Source organism: Aspergillus puulaauensis, chromosome 5, assembly GCF_016861865.1.
Source record: "Aspergillus puulaauensis MK2 DNA, chromosome 5, nearly complete sequence".
NCBI classification, from domain to species: Eukaryota; Fungi; Ascomycota; class Eurotiomycetes; order Eurotiales; family Aspergillaceae; genus Aspergillus; species Aspergillus puulaauensis.
Window position 1 is genome coordinate 2,554,529 of NC_054861.1, and position 19,957 is coordinate 2,574,485.

The 19,957-nt window shown below is 50.3% G+C and overlaps 5 protein-coding genes across 5 annotated transcripts; 3 read left to right on the forward strand and 2 right to left on the reverse strand.

Annotated features, from left to right (window-relative positions):
- Nucleotides 1-1,012: 1,012 nt before the first annotated feature.
- Nucleotides 1,013-6,079, forward strand: APUU_50978S (putative gelsolin repeat protein; the record flags this gene model as incomplete). The annotated part of the gene is made up of 2 exons (XM_041706035.1): nt 1,013-1,175; nt 1,311-6,079. The coding sequence occupies 2 exons, from the start codon at nt 1,013-1,015 to the stop codon at nt 6,077-6,079; spliced, it is 4,932 nt and encodes a 1,643-aa protein (XP_041558461.1).
- A 618-nt stretch (nt 6,080-6,697) lies between these two features.
- On the reverse strand, nt 6,698-10,050 carry APUU_50979A (putative nitrate reductase; the record flags this gene model as incomplete). The annotated part of the gene is made up of 6 exons (XM_041706036.1): nt 6,698-7,469; nt 7,534-7,657; nt 7,714-8,096; nt 8,151-8,314; nt 8,366-9,724; nt 9,805-10,050. 6 exons carry the CDS (start codon nt 10,048-10,050, stop codon nt 6,698-6,700), a joined length of 3,048 nt encoding a protein of 1,015 aa, XP_041558462.1.
- A 462-nt stretch (nt 10,051-10,512) lies between these two features.
- Nucleotides 10,513-12,240, forward strand: ALO1 (D-arabinono-1,4-lactone oxidase; the record flags this gene model as incomplete). Its single annotated transcript, XM_041706037.1, has 1 exon — nt 10,513-12,240. The coding sequence occupies one exon, from the start codon at nt 10,513-10,515 to the stop codon at nt 12,238-12,240; it is 1,728 nt and encodes a 575-aa protein (XP_041558463.1).
- A 3,115-nt stretch (nt 12,241-15,355) lies between these two features.
- Nucleotides 15,356-16,672, forward strand: APUU_50981S (Zn(II)2Cys6 transcription factor domain-containing protein; the record flags this gene model as incomplete). Its single annotated transcript, XM_041706038.1, has 3 exons — nt 15,356-15,742; nt 15,797-15,894; nt 15,955-16,672. The coding sequence occupies 3 exons, from the start codon at nt 15,356-15,358 to the stop codon at nt 16,670-16,672; spliced, it is 1,203 nt and encodes a 400-aa protein (XP_041558464.1).
- An 845-nt stretch (nt 16,673-17,517) lies between these two features.
- SEC63 (J domain-containing protein) lies at nt 17,518-19,933 on the reverse strand (the record flags this gene model as incomplete). The annotated part of the gene is made up of 6 exons (XM_041706039.1): nt 17,518-17,675; nt 17,741-18,673; nt 18,726-19,383; nt 19,452-19,678; nt 19,749-19,833; nt 19,904-19,933. The coding sequence occupies 6 exons, from the start codon at nt 19,931-19,933 to the stop codon at nt 17,518-17,520; spliced, it is 2,091 nt and encodes a 696-aa protein (XP_041558465.1).
- Between the last annotated feature and the right edge of the window lie 24 nt (nt 19,934-19,957).

A 19,957-nucleotide genomic window follows, 5' to 3' on the forward strand; every position in this document is an offset into this window, starting at 1 on the left:
TTTATCCGGGTAGTTTTCCAGCGTAAATTTCGTCCTCGCGATTGCCAACTTATGTGGAATATATTTCCACCTACTCGGTCTTCACATTCATGATTTCAGATATCCCACTGCGCCAATAATGATCGTGGTCATCTCGGCTACTGAAAGCTCCTGCGATCTCGGCGGAGATGTTCGTCTGGGATCCATGGGTCCAAGTCACCGCCAAACAGGCCTCGATGATGATTAACTCGATCGGGAGAGGAACAGCGGAGAATCTGGCGTGGAATGCCAGCGCTGCTCTTTGTTAGGCGCGAATCACAATAATTCTTGATAATTGATATCCTCCAGAGCGGATTGTCGTCATCGTGGAAATCTCGCACAAGCCGCGATTGTGGTTTGTGTACCTAACTAACTCCACCGCATCAGCCGAGGCGGCAACGTAAACAGTCTACCGCGTGTAGAAAGATCAAAACAGCTGGGAGAAGACGTGAAACCAGGGTCTCTGCAAGCCTGGTTTGATGACGATGCAGAACTGTAGATAAAACAAGAGCACCTAGGCTCTGCAGCAGCCAGAACAGCCCGTGGTGCGATGGAATCCCAGCAGACAGTGGGGCGTCGACAGTAGGAGCTGAACTTCGGACTCACGGCCTCACGAAGGCGAGAAAAGGCGGAGAAAGCGTGACCAAGACACGACAACTTGCGATCGTCATAATCGGAATCTCAGCCAGAAGAAACGATGCCTTAGAATCTGCCCACCACTCTTTCTCTTTCTTTGCCATCTTCACTCCTTCGTATAGCTTTCCTTCCCTTCAAGTTCCATCCCTCTATCCCTTCCACCACCTATCGCTCCCCACCTTGCATTCGCTATCTGTTTCTGCATCCCACGTAATTTCTCGGCCCGCATTGCAATCTTTTGACCGGGCTGGGATCTTTGCTTTTTCTCTCTTACCTTGCCTTCGGAATTTTCTATATTTCTCACTTTGATCACCCTTCACTTTTTCCGCCAGTCCCTTTGACTGGCCCGAGCGCGGCCATGACTTCGACACCCGAGGCCGAAGGCAGCGAAGATGTGAACGACTTCCTCCAACGAATCAGAGAGCTGGGCGAAAAGCGCGACAGGGAAGACGAAGACCGCACAAAGAAGCTGGAGGAGGAGATTCTGCAGGGCCGCAAGGAGAGACAGGCCCGGAGAGCTGGTAAATTTGCGACCTCCCTTCGCGCTGAATTTTGCCCGTCGAGTTGCGGGTGTCAGAATGCTGTCGGATAGATCACCTGCCCGTTTGAAGGGTCTCCTATCCCCAGAAGCTGATTCTTTTCTCAATTTAATGCAGAGCGAGCACGGTCAATATCGCCAACAAAAGACTCTTCTCCAATCCTCGACCCCGCCCGACTGAGCATGTCGTCGTTGAGTCACAGAGCGATTGACCCTCCAGAACAGCTCGAGCCGACGACTCCCCGCACCCCCGTCCATGACACCTATAGTGCGCCTACTTCGTTCCGAGAAGAGACGCCAGCATCCATAGAGAATAGTCCCACAGGGCCGAGACCAGAAGCAAACGAGGCGGGAGTGTCCCCAAAAGCTTCTTCCACGTTGCGGAGCAGAGCTGGAACCTTATCCTGGCAACAGCGACCGAGTTCTCGGGATCTCAGCGGTAATCGCTCCTTATTTTCTACCTCGCCTTCGCGTGAGAACCGCTGGAGGGCTATGTCAAATACATCTTCGACCGCTGAACCTGGAGTGGCACGCAAACCCTTAGCTTCTGTACCCACGTCGCGGGAATCATCTGTTTTGCCCCAGGCCGAGGAGGAGAGAGTTCCAAAACAAGACATACCGATTGAGGAGCCGAAAGCTGAGCCGCTCTATGATGCCAAGCGTAAAGGATCCGAAACAGAAGAGCGTACGGATCTAGAGAAGGAGAACGGTCACCCAGATACAACAGATGAACAATCGCCGCCCCCGTCAAGGGCTGGCTCGAGTTTTGCGGACAGTAGCCGGGGGAATCGATACTCAAGCATATCATCCGTTTCGACAGCCACCGGTCTGGGGTCTCCGCTACCCTTGTCTAGCGCACAGAAATTCGAGCCACCTAAGGCTGATGGAGGTTTGGACAACCAGACATCCCCAACCTCGCCACGGCGGCTTTCACCAGAGCGTTCGACCTCGCCAACCAAGGGTCTTGGGGGCTTCGTCCAAAGTGCTATGCTGAGACGATCAGATAGCGTATCCAAGCGGTGGAGTGCTCAACTTCCATCGGGACTCAACCGGGGTGGTTCTTTTGCCAGCAACCGCAATAGTTTTGCTGCACCAAGTAACACGGATATCTCCACCACACCCAAACTGAGCCGTGAAGGCTCTTCGCCGTCACCCCAGCGGCCTACATCAAGTCACAGCGAGGCGACAACAGTCGGTCAACCGAAAGACGACGAACGACCAACAACGCCCTCAGTTTCAGGCAGGAGTGAGAGTGCGAGCAGGCCTCCTTTTCCATTACATGCGAGGTCTAGTAGTACCATGAGCGTCGAGAGCCCCGTTGACTCCAACTCAAGGCCAACAACACCTGTTTCTAGGACAATGGACCCTAAGAGATGGAGTCCGACCAAATCTACGTGGCTGGAAAGTGCTTTGAATCTCCCTGACTCGCCAAGGCATAAAAGACAACCGTCACAACAAGCATCCTGGGGGAAAGAAAGGCAACCGAGAGGCAGTGTGGATCTGGGGCGTCGTGGCAGCTTCAAAGAAGTTACCCCAATTGGCCTTCTGCGCACTGCGCCTCTCGGAGGCCACACCAAGAAGCAAAGCCTCTCGGGGATTCCTGATGTTCTCAAAACTCAAGACTTTAGCCCGACCAAGGAAAAAGCGCCAAATAGCCCAAGCCCAGCCAAGGAGGAGCCTTCCATAGACGCAAAACCTCTTTCGACTGATACTTTCTCGTCGGTAAAGACGGAGCCTTCTTCACCAACCAAATCTGAGCCTACCTCGCCAACCAAATCCAAGGAGGTTGAAATACCCCCCGAGGTGCCTGAGGTAGCCGAGGAAAAGCCAGAGGGAAAGCCCGATGAGCAGCCCGAGGAGCAGCCTGAGGAGAAACCTGAAAAACAACCCGAGGACAACCCCGAGGATATCCCGAAACAGAAATCTGTGCCTCCAGCCTTATCACCGACCCCCAACATCAACACCGACGTGCCCCTGCCGTCTCCTCGCGCGCCCATTCGCGATCCGTTGTTGAACCGACCGAAGCCCCAATCACCAGTGGTTGATTTCAGGGCGAACCTTCGAAAGCGAGAAGCTGTTAAGGACCAGTCCTCCAATTCGGAGCCGGAGTTTAAAAATGTTTTTGGAAAGCTCAGGAAGGCAGAAACATCAAATTATGTGGCGCCAGATGAGCTCAAAAACAACATCCTCCAAGGCAAGGCGGCTCTGAACAACACCGGCGGCCCGAAGAAGACACAGAGGGTTGATGAGTTCAAAGAAAGTATTCTCAAGCAGAAAGAAGCCATGAAGCTGAACGGGGGCTCTGTGCGACGGAATACGCTCGAACAAGGCGATGCCCCCACGGACGCGGTCCCCGAGGCCTTAACGAAGCGCCGGCATCTGACCAAATCAAGCATCGACAGGCCTGATCTCTCGGCTATTGGGCTTTCGTCCCCTGCAAAAAAAAGTGTAACACCGGACCGCAGTGCAACACCGGACCGTACGCATACCCGGGAACCTTCGATTGATCCATTTAATGACAAGGAGTCCATCGTGGTGCCCGAGTCTGTACAAAGTTCTCGAGATGAGCCCAAGCCAGATTCCGACAGCGTTCCAATAGAGACCCCAACACCGAGTGCATCCAATACCGAGCCAAACAATCAGCCGGATGATGAAGTTAAAGGACTCAATCCTAAGACTGACTTGCCAAATGTCGACTCGGTCAAAGCGCAGGAGAAACCAGTAGCAGAGGCCTCTGAACCGGTGCGTCCTCTACCACCGGCAAATGCCACGCGAAGTGCGCTGCCTGTTAAGGATGACGTCGTTGCTAAGGGTAGCCTCGCAGGCCGAATAAACCCTGCCCTGGCAGGTCTCTTATCGCGTGGCCCGCCTGCTGCGTCCGATGGGTCAAGAAAGACATTGCCAGTATCCGTCCCAGGCGAAAGCACCTCGAACTCCCAAAATTCAGACTCTGCTCCCACGCTCACACATGCAACGAAAGCCCGTGCAAGAGGCCCGAAGAGGCGCCCCCCTAAGGTCGCCGCCGCCTCGACAGATGCGAGTTCAGGCGCGAGAGACCCGAGCACCTCACCAAAGACTACCCAGTCATCTTTTGACATAGATACACCATCCACGAGCTTCACGATCGAACAACCTTCGGCTCACACAGGAAGCTGGCCTCTTCCTGACCAAAGTATAAACTCAGAAGATGTTTCAGAAATCCCTTCTATGCAGTCCTCTCCGCCCGTCACGAATGTACTAGAGAAGTCCAGAGACAGCTTGCCACCGGTACCCGAGAAGGACACGAGCCCTAATTTGATGCCTTCTACGCCGTCACAGAAACCATTGATTTTGGAGCGACGAGTCTACGAGCCTGAGGAAAAGTCTCCCTCCAGATCTGCCTTCAGTCCGTCGCCTCCGGCCAGCTCGCCGCCAAGTGCTCGTAGCAACCAGCCACGAACCTCGTTTGCTCATTATTCGTCCCCGTCTCCATCACCGTTAAGGACAAGCTTTAGGGAAAACCAGTCCTATCCATCTCCGCGCATGCCTGGCTCCCAGAGCTTTGTGAACCAGTCAAGAGACTCATCACCATTCCGAAAATCTTTACCATCACCACCTGTTCCCCCCAAGGGACCGTACTCCTCCACAGACCAGATGTCGTCCCCAAGATCGTCTGTCTCATTAGTTCCACAAGCTGATGAGTCCCTTGAAGCTATCTCTAGCTTCTTCAAGACACTTCCACGCTCCAGTGATCGTGTCAACATTGATCCCCAGTTAATGTTGACGGATAAGAATGACAGCCTAGGAGTTCGAACGTTGAAAAAACAGATATGGGAGATCACGGGCGAAGGCAATAAACAGGATCTTCCAGTAAATCAAGAATACATTCTCTACGAAGGAGCAATGTACTTGTGCGTCCACTCATTTGAGGATGAGGATGGCAACGCACGATCCGAAGTCCAGCTTTGGTGTGGTGATGATGTTTGGGGCGGAGCAGTGGATAGCGCTCTGCCTTTCGCGCGAAAGGTTGCCCGTGAGAATGGCTGTAAGCTGGAGATCGTCAGCCAAGGGAAGGAACCCGCTCGATTTATCCAGGCCCTTGGTGGGATTCTTATCACGCGGCGTGGTTCAAGTTCCCGCTCTAGCTCCTCGGCCATCTTTATGCTTTGCGGACGCAAGCACCTTGGGCAAATGGTGTTTGATGAGGTTGATTTCACACCGCGTAACTTGTGCACTGGCTTTCCATACGTCTTATCCGCCATGTTTGGTAAAGTTTTCTTGTGGAAAGGGAAAGGAAGCTCTGCCGAGGAGATTGGCGCGGCTCGCTTGATCGGCATGGATCTTGGATTGACGGGAGAGTTCGAAGAAGTCGCAGAAGGAGAAGAACCTAGCAGCTTCTACGAGGTCTTCCCTCAACATAAGGAAACAGGAGATTATATGCAATCCGATGATTGGCTTCGGAAACCGGCCCATGACCATTTCCGCCACCGTTTACTCCGTGTGGACCATGAGCTTGGCCAGCGATCATTTTGGATTCGACGTCCAGGTTCATCGTCTCCAGTGGTTCGTCCAAATGACACTGTCCAGGAAGTCGAACCATTCTCCCAAAAAGATGTTTCACCAAAGGGCATCTACATCCTTGACACCTTCTTCGAAATCTACGTGATCGTGGGTGACCAAGCTTCCAACAGACCAGCCGAGTTTGCATCAGCCGTGGTCTTTGCGGCCGAATATGGTGTCCTAGCTGCCTCACTTCAAGATCGACCTTTCATTCCCAAGAGCTTTATCTCTCTAGGCGGAACCCCCGAGGCTTGTCGCAGCGCGTTCCGTAAGTGGGCCAGACGCCCACTACAACAACCGCCACAGGTATTCCCTTTGAATGCGGCGATTGACGCGATCCGATCCTAAACAATGAGTTTTCGTTTGAGTTTGTCCGACAAGGTTAACATTTTTCCTGTTTATACTTCCCCCCCGAGTTGTGCATAAGGTCTCTTACAGCGACCATGTTTGGGTCCATTATTGATCATCGAATGGAGCGGAGGAGCATTTTTTTTTATGGAGCCTGGTCTGGGGAACCAGAGTTATCATGAATATTCTGCGCTTATGAGGTCATTTACTTGCATCTGCTTTTTTTTTAATGGCACCTCTGCCGGGTTATTTTGTCTGATTTGGCTGTTTGGGTGCATGGGTAGACAGTTCTACGGCATGGAGCAGGTGGATTTCTGAAATTAACAATTGCAATATCACAAATACAAATTTTTATGCTTATTTAAGACCATTTTGATCTACGTGTAAGTGAATAAACATATTGTATTGTTAGAGACTTCGCTATCTTGTGTTGTTAACTTGTTGCCCTAAAATCCCCCTACCTACCACTCTAGCACAACCTTATTAAAGCTTCAGGCTTTTGCTTCATAGCCATGCTCATGTTCTGAAAATATCAAAAGAATACTATGAATTATGTTATTCTCACAACCCAAAACTGTCCTGATATATACATGTATAAGATACAAAACCAATTCCCAATCAAAAGCCAAACAAATTCTTATCCTCATCATACCCCCAATCCTTCAAAGCGGGCAACGCAGCCTTCTGAATCATTGTTGGTGGTCCACAAAGCAACACAACAGACTTCTCTCCAGGCTCAAAAGCATGATGTTTGATTATGTCCTCGTTAACATGCCCCTTAAGCCCCTTCCACTCATCACTCGGATGCGAGAGAACATGGGTAATCTCGAACTGACCCCGATGCTCCGCCGCAAACCCATCCAAATTCTCACGCAGGAGGATATCCGACTCAGATTTATTTGCATATATCGCACGGATCTTCGTCTTATCACTCGGCGCCGACTCCAGAATGCGCGCTATAACTTGATACCCCGGCGTCACGCCTGAGCCACCGAGAATGAAACTCACGTTGTCGAAGGTGTATTCCTTATCGTCGATGGCAAAGCGCCCGTTATCTAAATACCTGATCGCACCGGATGGGCCCTTCACTTCGATTTCTTCGCCTTCGCGCATACAGTCTAGGATATTGCTCATTGTGCCTCCTGGCTGGTCCTCGTCTGGTAGGTACGTCTTCACGACAAGGTCAAAAGTGCCATCATCTTCGGTGTCTAGGACTGGCCGTATGGGGGTGTAAGGACGCATGACGAGGCGGTCTTCGAAGTGGAAGCCGACCTGGACGTGTTGGCCTGTATGGAGGCCGAGGGCTTTGGATGGGGGCGGGAGAGTAAAGGTGTAACGCTGGGTGTCGGATGAGAGGCGGTGCTTTTTGTAGAGTTTTGCCTGAGTCCATCTGATGTTTTCTATGTTAGAGTACTGGGTCTTTTTTTTCCTTTTGGGGAAAGAGGTTGACGAACTTGTTTTTGTTCAAGGCAAAATCGTGTTTTGTGTCTCCTTTGCTAGACTTCTCCGAGGCCTTTTGTTCGGCGTCCTTTTCCATATGGGCCATTGCCTTCTGAGTGACTTTGCCGATTATACATTCTGTACCTTGTTATTAGCTACTGCGCTAATACTGGGTCAGAGAGTTGTTGTCTCACCTTTGAGCTTGGACTGCGCAAAGTCATCATGGATACTCTCAAACTCTTCAGTTGTATCCATATGGACCGCCCCAGCATGCCCCATGATAGGGCCTCTCCCACCAGGATGCCAGCTCAAAACACTAGTCACATCGTATACATTACCATTAATAACAATCCAGCAGTCATCCGGCGAGGTATGCTTTTCGATTTCCTGCCGGGTGAATTCCTTCTCAGGGGTGGCTGCTTTGCGCTTGATGTCTTTGATCTGTTCTTCTGTGGACTGCTTCATCCAGCCATTCATGCCGTTGCCGGCATCGACGGGGTGGCGGAAGAGGAGATATGCTTCGGTATCTGTTTCTTCAATTTCTGGGCGGACTTGGTACCAACAATTGTTCATCATTCTGTTTATATTAGCAGAGTTGACTTGTGTATTGGATAATTAAGGGGGAAATTACCCTGTGATGTTCCAAACTGGCTTTGGTGGCTGCGTGTTCCTATGCTCATCCATTGCACGGACGACTATACTGGGTGCGCGGATGAGCTTGCTCAAGTCTAAGTCGATGTGCCAGTGCAACCAAGTCCAGAATTTCTTGCTGTGTCGGAATGGAGCATCAGGATACTGCCAATAGTATTAGCGGACCATCGGCAATAAGAGTGAGGGGTGACATACTTTGCGAATACAATAAAGCCAAGTATCGCCGCCATCCAAACTAACCTCCACCCGCGCTATTTCATTCCCGCTGCCGTTGTACGCAAGTCCCTCGATGCGATATGTCTCTCCCTTCCTCACTTCAGCCAGGTCGATCTTTTCCCCTTGTGCAGGCCGCACGATAGCCGAGTTCAGCATTTGCTTGTTGCATATCGTACTTGGGTGGTGGAACATCGTTTGGGCGACATCGGACTCAACGTCCGTAACGAAAGTGGGAAGTTGTCGGTTATCGTAAATATGATAGAAGCTGTCATTCTCCTTCTCTGTGACCCAGACCTTCGACAGCCATTTGACAGACCGTGCGCCTACCCAGCCAGGAAGAATTAGGCGAAGCGGATAGCCATGGTCCGGAGGAATGGGGCGATCGTTCATCCCGTAGGCAAGCAGGACATCGTTGGTAGCATCCATGGCATATTCGAGCGGTATGCAAGTCTCATACTTGCCTTCACTTAGCTCGTCAGCGCCAACAAAGTTCACCCAGAAGAATTTCTCGGGGTTCTCGTCTATCAGCCGTGCAGTGTCTGCGGCTAGGAGGACATCACGCAACAACGCCCCCCTCCAGTAGGCGCAGCCAGAAGCTGCAATAGTGAAATTGAACGCGCGAGTCTTCCTAATCATGTTAAGCTCCTTTCGGCGACTTCCATCACAGGCTAAAAAAACCGGAATATTGATACTCTCAAACTGACTTTTCAAGTCGTCCATCCAGAGGGTCAGTTTCTTCCCGGCCTCTACCTCGAGCTTATGATTCTCCCATAATAAATGCGGTACCGCACCGTGGTTACGCACGTAATGAATGCACGAGGGCGTGATGAGACCACCATCAAAGAGAGTGGAAAGCTCGGCCTCCGCATTCATGGGATGCTTTCCCGTCAGTCGAATCAGTTTATCGCTGCGCGGGATCCAGCTGTCTGGAGAGAACTGATCAGCTTCGTCAATTTGCGCTGGAAGCTGCTCGTCCTTGTCTTTGTACGGGGAGAACCCCTTCCCATCGTTTCTTCGCATTGACGATCGATATTGTTGCTCGTATTTCAGGCAATCGAGAAGCGCTTGCTCCTCTGTTGAGAGCTTTGGCCGTCCCTCTCCCTCTTTCTCGCCCTCCTGGTCCTTTTTATCTGCCTCGCTTTTATCCTTTTGAGCGGTGTTCTTTTGCGCGTCTTCTTCCGATTTCTGCTTTTCCCTCTCTTTCTCTTCCGCCTCTTCCTTCTCTTTTCGCTTCTGGTTCACCGGCCACGGCTGGGCATACTTGATGAATGATTCTGTTGTATGTAGCACGTACCGCCAAAATTTTGGGTGCAAGTCTGGCCTCGCCAGGTGAAAGTCCTATTACACATTACCATCTCATCCTCACTACTCCAAGGCCCACCAAGTCGGTATACGTAGGTTAGGGTTTGGTTACTTACAGTCTGCTTCGTCATCACATCGCGAATAGTAACCAAACCACCCTCCTTAACTTTCTGTCTCAGCTCATTGAGCTTCTCCTCCGCAATATCCTCAAGCTCATACAATGCCTCGTCACCGCGATTGGTTACGCCCATACGCCGGGCATCACGGTCACGGATGCCGACACGGTGGCTGTGGGTTTGGGCCCAGTCCGGCTCAGACAGGATTTCGAGGGAAGATGCTCCCTCAGGTTTTGAGGGTGCCATTTTTGCGTATTATTATTATGTTCAATAAAAGGGATAATTTGCAGGTATCGTTGGTTTCGCTAGTTATATAAGGTGGCATGATGTCATCCATGGTTAATTGTAGGCACACCGATTACCAGGTCCTCGGGTTCAGATCTCTTGATCAGAGTTTCCGGAAGCAGGAAACAGAGCTACGGTTTCTCCGCGGACAGAGTTTCGAGTTGACACAGAGGAACCTTGGAATTAAGGTGGAGGATGGATGGATGGAGAATCAAAGATGGGGGCCTGAGGCTCCGACCCACGCGGTTATTTTTCGCCATCGCATCATCGCAATCAATTCCCGACTCTCGAGACGTCTTTGTTCGTTAGCTAAGACCGTCTTGAGCAATCCTCTTCTTACTCTTCATCTGCCGCCATGTCCTAGTTCCCATCAGCAATCATACTTTTATATCCCGATACGACAAGTGCAGACTTTGCCTGACCATGGACCCCACGATCACTCGAGTGCTCTCTCGGCTAGACCCCGCGGTCCCGTTCCGCACCTCCAGCGGCCATCTCCATCACACTTGGGCTCGCACCTTTTATTCGCGTCCGGAGCTGTATATCCAGCCACAGACCATTCCCGAAATCCAGCAGGTCATCAATTTAGCCCGTCGGTGCCGACGCCGGCTTGTGGTTGTTGGCAGCGGTCACTCACCTTCTGACCTGACATGTACCTCGGCATGGATGGTGAACTTGGATGACTTCAATCGCATATTGGATGTCAACACCGAGACAGGAATTGTTACGGTTGAAGCCGGTATACGCCTGTGGGACTTGGGAAAACAATTGGAGGAGCAACATGGATTGACGCTGTCGAATCTGGGAAGTATCGACAGTCAGTCTATTGCTGGTGTTATTGCCACGGGTACCCATGGGAGCTCTCTGGCGCATGGTCTGATCTCGGAGTGCGTTGTTTCGCTGACTCTGATGCTGGCAAATGGACAACTGGTGCGCTGTAGTGCCAGCAGCAACCAGGCACTTTTCCGGGCGGCTCTCATTTCTTTGGGGGCGTTAGGGATAGTCGTTGAAGTCAGCTTCCGCTCGGAGCCGTCGTTTAAAATAGCCTGGAGACAAACACGGCGATCGCTCTCCAGTATCCTGGATGAGTGGTCGTCTGGGTTATGGACGTCGCATGAGTTCGTCCGCGTGTGGTGGATGCCGTACGAGAAAGCTGCAATTCATTGGTATGCTGATAAGACGGATCTTCCGCTGAAAGCGCCGCCAAAGACCTTTTATGGTGAGGCTCTTGGATATCACGTATACCATAATTTGTTGGCCCTATCGAACTATTTTCCTCGCATTCTTCCGTGGGTGGAGTGGCTTGTGTTCGGGTTGCAGTACGGATTTAAAGCAGAGAAGACGGTCACAGGAGCAGTTGAACACGCGCGTACGGGTCTCCTGATGAATTGTCTCTACTCACAATTTGTCAATGAATGGGCATTGCCGTTGGAGAAGGGTCCAGAGGCAATGACAAGGTTGTCGGCCTGGCTGCATGGAGATGTCGAATCGGCCCGCATCCCCTTCTCTGTTGACGGGCTGTGGGTGCATTGTCCCGTCGAAGTCAGAGTTGCAAACACTACGCATAACAAGGGCCCTCGGCCTTTCCTCGACCCCACTAGCAGCCAAGGGCCGACATTGTATCTTAATGCGACTCTATATCGTCCATATTTTCGAGACCCTCCTTGTAAGGATCGCTATTACGAAGCATTTGAGTGGCTCATGCGAGATATGGGTGCAAAGCCACATTGGGCTAAAAACTTCAAATCAACAGGCCAAGAGCTGAGGGGATTGTATGGGAAGGACATGGATGAGTGGCTCAGAGTCCGTCAGGACGTGGATGCCGATGGCATGTTCCTTGGCGAATGGCATTACCGCACTCTTGCTGTGTCTGGTGATGAGGGCCCAGGATTAAGTTCCTTAGATGCAACCTCTTTTCCATTGATGGAGCGTGAGAAGGCTCGTCAGCAGGCGAATATCCGTGGCGCTGGAGATGGTGTGGAATGGATCGGAGATAATCGGTGGGAGACGGACACAAAAGAGACAAGTGTTTTGTTGTCGACCGTGGAGAGGGAGAAACTCACCTCTAGTTCGCCAACAACAGCAACGAGCGAGGAGAGCTTCGACCTCCTCGCGTCCGGTGAGGCGAGTGTGGTAATCCCTGAACCGTGAGCGACGAGTAGCAAACAGATGACCCTTTTTGAGGTCTCTGTATGGCTGGCTATTATGTCCAGCTCCACCGAGTAACATAAAGTACTCTACCGTATTAATTTTCTCTTTGCTTTTTCCCCCGATTAAATCAACTGGCGCTTAACTCCGCTGCCTCCCGCAGCCCTCATCCTTTGACGTGGTCAGCTAGCATCCAATTCCATTTGGCGAGAGGGTCCAACAGGTCCATTTGGATCTCGGCCCAACCCCATCACTGGAAGTTGTTGACCGGGGTTATCGCACTTCGAGGCAAGAATACTAGATGGCCGGAAATACAGGCTTCCTTCTCTGTCAAGTATCGACTCGGTCACGGTAGTAAATAACCACTCCATGTCCACGGCGCAGGGGAACGGCGTGAGTGAGACCAGCAAGTGAAAGCTGATCCAGGCCTTCTCAAATCTCGACCAATGACTGTCCAGAGGCGACCTCGAGTCTCTGCTCACAATATCTGCAAGGCGATAATGCTACTCTGATTTGATCCAAACCTGGGCAGCCTCCTCTAGCTCAATTCAACGATCAATCGGACGATCCTTCGCTTGCGAACGGGATGATTCGAGCTGTGCGAAAACTTGCCATACATTTGCATTCCTCCCATTCGTCATACTGTTCAACCAGGGTTCATGCTAGATATTGTCATTGGCAAATACCAGCAAATGTCGAACACAGGCAGCCATCGCACCATCAAATTGTCCCACTCAGCGTCCTCTTCGTACCTCATTGGAACCAGCCTTGGGAGCTAAGCTCAGGCTCCCTTTCTTGTCAGCCATCGGGGCTGTCCCGAGAACTGGTGGGAAGAATTGTGCAATCGCAGTTCGTATGATCTGCAAGTGATACTAGGATGGGAAAGGTGGAAGATGGAGGAGCCCTCTGCAACTGCACACCATCATGAGACCGTAGCTCCATGCGCCAAACGTAGCAGGATCCCCTGAATCTGATGAGTCGTGAAGTTTTCTCGTCACACCACAAAGAGAATCATCACGGGGTCCAAGTCACGTTTCCCCGCAGGAAAACCCATTGGCTCCATCTTGGTATCGTTCTTTCCCCAAGCTTACCTGACTCCCACACCTTCTGCCGTGCCATTCTATGTTTCTCTTCTTATCCTTGGCTTTTCATTTTCTTTCATGACTCAACTAGGCGCGCTGCGAACTCCTCAGGCGAACCTTGAATCGACGAAGCGGCCTAAACTCAGGAGGCTCTCACACTACTATACCGGATTTGCAATGGAACTCTCAACACCAAGGCCCGAGCATCCGTATAGCTAACGCACCAATCTATCCGTGAATTTTCCTGGTGCACCACTGCCTAGGATGCTCGAGAAAAAGTTCACTACGGTTGGAGACACCAGGAGAGGAGAGTCAAGCTACCACTTGATGCAGGTGAACGGACCTCTCTGCGCTGCTGCAAATGCCACAGTTTACCCGCCCTTCCTGCGGCTTGGAGCCGGGTCGGATCTATCGAATCCTTTCATGGACAGAAGAATCTGGAAACGAAATGTCGAGTAAACAAATTGGGATAGTTTGGATTATACTGGCAAGGACACCCCTTGTCTTCCTCAATTATCGCTATCCATCAATATTATGCTCATACCCTGGAATATCAGTTCTTCAATCCCCAACTCTTAGCCGTGAAGCTTTGTGATATGCTTGATTCAATGCAGATACCCAGTTGTGATAATGCTGTATGACCCAGCATCTCCCTGAAGTCCTCTCCTAGAGCTTCACATTCCCTCTAGACATGCTTTGTCCATTACGAATTGAGTCATTTTCTGCTTCATCTACATATCGGGTGAGACTATGGAGTTATAGTGCCAATAACTCCAAGTAATCTTCATCGAGGCCTCCCCACATGACAATATATCACTACGCTGGATCGCCAACTCAACGGAACAGGACGTGACAACCATATGCAATACACATTCCCCTGTTTATGCCAGATATATTGTCCATTCTCTGGTGGGGAACATAGCGCGTGAATTCCCCTCCAGAACTCAAATGCTCATTATTCCGATTTGATGCTCTTGATCCATTTCTAGCCGCAAAGAAGAACTCGACGATATCTAGAGATGTTTGATTTTGACGGATCATGTCTAGCTCAACTTATGCCTCCTTCCAGGAAAGCTAGCTCTTCGGTGCAACGCATTATCAATCGTTGGAACCGAAATCCACACGCCCAATCAGGGAGAGAGGCAAAGTGAAAAAAAAAAAGAAAAAAGAAAAAGAAAAAAGCAAAGAGTCACCTCACGCAACTGGATCAATGTTGATTAACCTTGGCGCAGTGCTGACCCAACACAGGTTGACGCACGAGCTCGTCACTGCAGAAAGTGACAGCCCGAGCATGGTCTGCACCAATAACAGCTGTCTTACCCACTGAGACGTGCTTCCAGGATAGCAGGGATGTCTGTTGACTTACCCTTTTTGCAAATCGCCTCTCGACTGCCGCGACACATGGATTCTGCTTTGGTGGGCGCTCCTTTATCCGTGAAGAGAACTCTGTAGGCAGGCACAAAATTGGGAACCCCATAATCGTGCATTTGCAATGAGGCGAGATTGATCTTCACCACCCGCACCTTGAGCCAGTGTAGGGTTGTAGCCTCCGGTATTCATCCACCGATCTTTGATGCTCACCCCAGCTTCCGCTGCCCAAAGACAGACCGGGGTTTGAGGCCGGCAAGCGCCGATGAGGGCTGCGATGAGCATCATTGGATTCTGGTGTGGGGCGGCGAACTGTCAAAGGGAACAGCACTCTAGCGGATCCAATCCTCCATGCAATTCGCCTCCATTAGATGCTGCAAGGCCAGGGTCACCTTGATTCAAAGTTTCCAATGTGGGCAGCCCTGATTCCACAAGCCTGCAAGCCCGCAACAGCCACAAAGGTGGGCGGATAGCAAGCGTCCCGTACCAGTTCATATCATGACAGACAAAAATAATCCACGTCACCTTTGGTCCCGTTCTTCACGGAGCGTATCCAACTAGGAAGGATTGTCAGCTGCATTTGCGGGGCGACTACACAAGGCCTTTAATGTTAATCATGATCGTCATCGAGGATTTGACAAGATCTGTCAGCCGCCTGCCTCAAAATAATGATATCTCACTTCCCTCAACTTATCTCTTCTTCGAGTCAAAATCAACCATTCCCCCTCATTTGGAACAACGCGCAGTTTCTAGTTAATAAGGAGCTCGCCAGCATATTGCCTGGTTTGAATCGGTCAAATCAACCGCTGAGCTCTTTCGATTGTGCTGGTTTAACTATATCCAACACAATGTCATCAAGACAACCTAAACTACGTCCCAAGTCACATATACCGGGGCTTTCAGATTCTCTATGTGACCTTTCTACCATGTCATCTCCGTTGCAGTTTGAATCCCGTGTGGCATTGAATGACGAAAAGAATGATCAACGCGTTTTCCGGGTGAAGAGGAAACATGTTCTCAAGGCGTGCGATCGTTGCAGAATTAAAAAGACGAAGGTCAGTCTATTATAACCATTGTTCATTTCCACCTTTAACGCTAATAGTATGTAGTGTGATGGGAAACAGCCATGCAATCGTTGTTCTTCATATAACCACCCCTGCTTATTCCGGGAGAAAAAGGCTACTCAGACAAAGGTTTACTCTCGAGGGTGAGTCCTCTACCGTACTTTCCATGTATATCGAGGAGGCTAATTAGATTGTATGCTTAGATTCGTTGAGATGTTGGAGTCGCACCACTCGCTCGTTGTCAAAGCACTTCAAAGAGTTTACAAGCTGTGTTCTGACAAGGAAGGATTTCCAGGCGAGCCTCTTGCAGTGACCTCCGATGGGTATCCCCTGACGCATGCCATCCTCGACCGCTTAGGGCTGATAAAACAAGCCGAAGATACCTCTCAAGCTGCAGACGAAGAGAGCGAAGACCTTCGGTACCTACGTGTCCTGTCAAGCTCAACCGACTGTTGCGCAACTGCCGACCCATCACCAGAGCCTGCTACGCCTCCGGACCCTGCACCCAGCTCATCTAGTCCCGTTCAACTATCACCAGGAGGACACGGGCCCGTCAAGTGGGAGTTTCAGCCCGAGCAATATCAGACCTACCCACGAACCAATTATCAGATTCCGATGCCACACCCAGCTCTGGGGACACCGACCCTCGCCAACGAATCCGAATGCCCAACAACAGCACCTTCTCCTGTCGGCGCGGGCCTTGCAAATCCATATCTTTACTATACCGACGGCGGTTGCAACCCCGAACCCACGGACAGCAATCTTCAACCTATAGTCGCCACAGGCCCGTCAGCCATTGCAGCAGCAATCTCAGCTGGTCTGCCAGTTGGTATAGCCGAGAATTATAGCCTTACTATGTCTGATCACCAACCCATCTACCCGACACCCTTAACACCTGCGTGGGTATATCCTTGTGAATAAACTGCGCGTCTCAATTACTTTGCCGCTCTCGTTATTTTTGTGTGTTTTTTCCCTATTTACCTGATTATGCTGCTGATATTTCTGATTCCCCACTCGTTCGTGTTTGTTGCTATATATGCACTCGCCCAACTGTTATCAATCGACTGGACCACGCTTCGGCGTATAGTTATTGTTCTTGTGCCCTGTTGCCCTGTTACTAACCCAGGGTATTAATATTGATCTTATTGCACTAAATTCAACATCATAATCATTACCATTGCAGTGCCCTTTTTAAAGCATGCTGAATTTCAAGCACACTTAAAATCATCATTCCTCCTTAGGTATTCCAATTCCGGTGAGAAAATACTTTCTGCAAAGCCATCTACAACCTTTTCCTTAAAGGATTAAGCAATAAATAGGGAAGAAGCCTACTGTAGAAAAATATCTATTCCCTAAAAAGACTATGCATGCCATGATATACACCCCGCAGAAGAGAAAAAAAAAAAAGATTGCCCCAAACAAACAAAGTGGGCAGACTTCGAAGGCGAAAGGAGAAGATATTTGAGAATTCATGTTGAGAAATGATATGGGGATAGATACAGAAAGTCCTGCGTTAATACATCAGTCGAAATGAGACAAAGGTAGCAGGAACTTCCGGAGCTCTCCGTTTCCCACCGGGTGGAGGTATTGACAGACGGATGCGTGGAACAAAGAATGCGAATAAATTGAGACCTGTGCGTTTGGTATATCCTAGGATATCATCTAGGGGAATTTGAAAAAGACTGGATTCGGTTTTTGTTTTCCGGCTGCTCTTTCCCATGATTTATCACGTATTTCTTCGATAAATATAACTAATTTCGTTCCATTTAATCATCAACGTCAGTTTCGGTATTAGTGTCGCTGGTTTCTCCTTCATCGCCGTCGGTGTCACTCTCCTCATCGCTGGATTCCTCTGACGGCTTCTTCGTCTTCTTCTTCGGTGGTTGGCCGGTCTTCAGAGCCTGCATCTGGCCAGCTATTGAGTCTATGATGGTTCATGAGTTAGCAATGTTTATAGTAAGGTAATGGGAAATGTTTCTGATAACTTACCCTCATCGGGTTCACTAATATCGTCTTCCTCCTCCAGGGCGGCTGCCTTGGCAGGGTCATCAATGTGGAGCGTGATGTCGAGATTGGAGTCGAGGCCTAGGTAACTATCGCAAACCATGTGCATAACGAAGTGGAAGTCGCCAACCTGGGGAGGTGCTTGGAACTGCATCTTGAGGGTTTGAACGTTGTAGGTAGGGTTACCAGACTCGTCGAATAGGGGCTTCTCAAAGGTGGTAAAGGTGAACGGAGGCACAGCAATCTTTCCCTGCTTTCCATCGGCAAGGAAAATCTGCCATCGTGGGGAGTGGTCACGGGCAAGGTATGGCGCATTGGCGAGAGGCGGCTGGACCTTCTGGTTGGCGCTGTCTTTGCTATCTGCCATCTTAACTGACCGGTTCCTCGAGGGCCCGCGGCCCATGAGAGCGTCAATATCACCTTCCTCGGGATCAATATCTTCGAGGTCGGCAGGGCTTGCATCAGGGACATTTGTGGAGCCAGGTGGAATGAATCGGGCCTTCACAACAAGTTGAACGAGACTGCTGGGTGTGATCACCTTCTCACCCATGACCTTGAACCACGCCTTGGAGATTTGGAGAGCAGGGAGTTGTTTTGCAACAGAGATGGCGGACGCATATTGCTGTTCAGACAAAAGACCAGTTCCGATTGTGAGCGATCGTCGCTTGTCCTCTGGCAGCTTCATGAACTTCTGAACAGTGAAATGGTTCTTGGCATCTTCGCCTTCGACTGATTGCACAACTTCATTTGTGAAGTACGGCAGTTGCAGTAGAGGGGATGAGCCAGGCGCAACAGCTTGGATGAGACTTTGAGACGTGCGGAAGGATCCGAGAAGAGGACGAAGGTTGCCGAAGGCAAGAGAAACGGCCGTGAACGCTTCGTTCAACGACAGGGCAATTGGTGCGACTTCAAATTTTTCTGCAGATGAAATTAGCGAGTTAATCTTATCGCTGATGGGCGAGCTACTTACCTCCGTTAAGAGTCGAGTCATCCAACTCAACCCGGCCCAGATAAGCCCATAACAACGCCAGAGCCTTTCTCCTACTGGAGTCATCCAGACCCCTGATCACTTCCCGATCCTGATCAGACAAGAATTTATTATCCTCGGCCAGAACCTTTTTCTCGAGCTTCGCCAACCCGGACTCTGCCTTCGACGCTGGGATTGCCTCCTTGAATTCATTACCCGAAGAAAGAGCACCGACAATTGCGCCATCCGTGATTTCATCCTTGTATTCCCGGAAGATGTTACCCGCGCTAGCAACGTAAACTCTTTCCTTGGTGTATCGCTGAGAGCCATACCACCATTTTCCGACAATGTATGGGAGCAGTACACCAAGCAAAGCACCATAAACCAAGAGAACATATTTGCCGTTTCCTTCGGTCACTATGAATTGCGGGAGAGCGATACCGATGCTGAAGCTCTGTTTGCCATCCGGGTGGCCATATTGGAGGTAGTTATTGCGCACTTCTTCGTCGGTGAGAGCCTTGTAGGCCTTGGTGAGTTCCACGAAACGCTCATTGAGTATATCAATCGTTTCGTTCTTTGCAGGGTCAGGTCGGATCTTGTCGGGGTGGTAGATAAGAGAAAGTCGCTTGTAATGTCTGGAAATCGCTTTTTCGTCGGCGCTCTAATGGAGAGTGTGTCAGAGCCGGCATAGGAAAAAATCAACACCCCGCCATATATCAGAAGACTCACCCTTGAGACACCCAAAATGTCATACGGATCCCAGAGTTTGGTAGTCGTCCTGGCGGTGACTATAATCAAGTAGACCATGTAGGCCATGACGGCGTAGCCTAAGATGACGGTGACGATGCGCTTGATGCGGCGCTCCTTGCGGAGACGTTTCCGCTTCTGAGCGTCAATGAGGTCTTCATGTTCAGGTTTGAAATCGGACCGTATCCGAGGAGCGGTATTTTCGAGTTCTATAAGTGTCGGGGTAAATTAGACCATGAAAACTCCAGTGTATCTCAATGGATGTTCGATCAGCCGTACCTTTGGGTGGTTTAAGAAGATTGTATGTCAGAGGTAGGGTGACAAGGCCGGTCAGGGTCAGTACGAAGAACGGGAAGAATTGACCCTAGATGAATAAGTATTAGAAAACTGCCCACTATCTTCATTTGTCCTTTGAGACCAAATGTATTCCGTACCTGTTCATCGTAGGTATAATCCGTCGACATGGTGAGATGAGCGCAGTGGACACG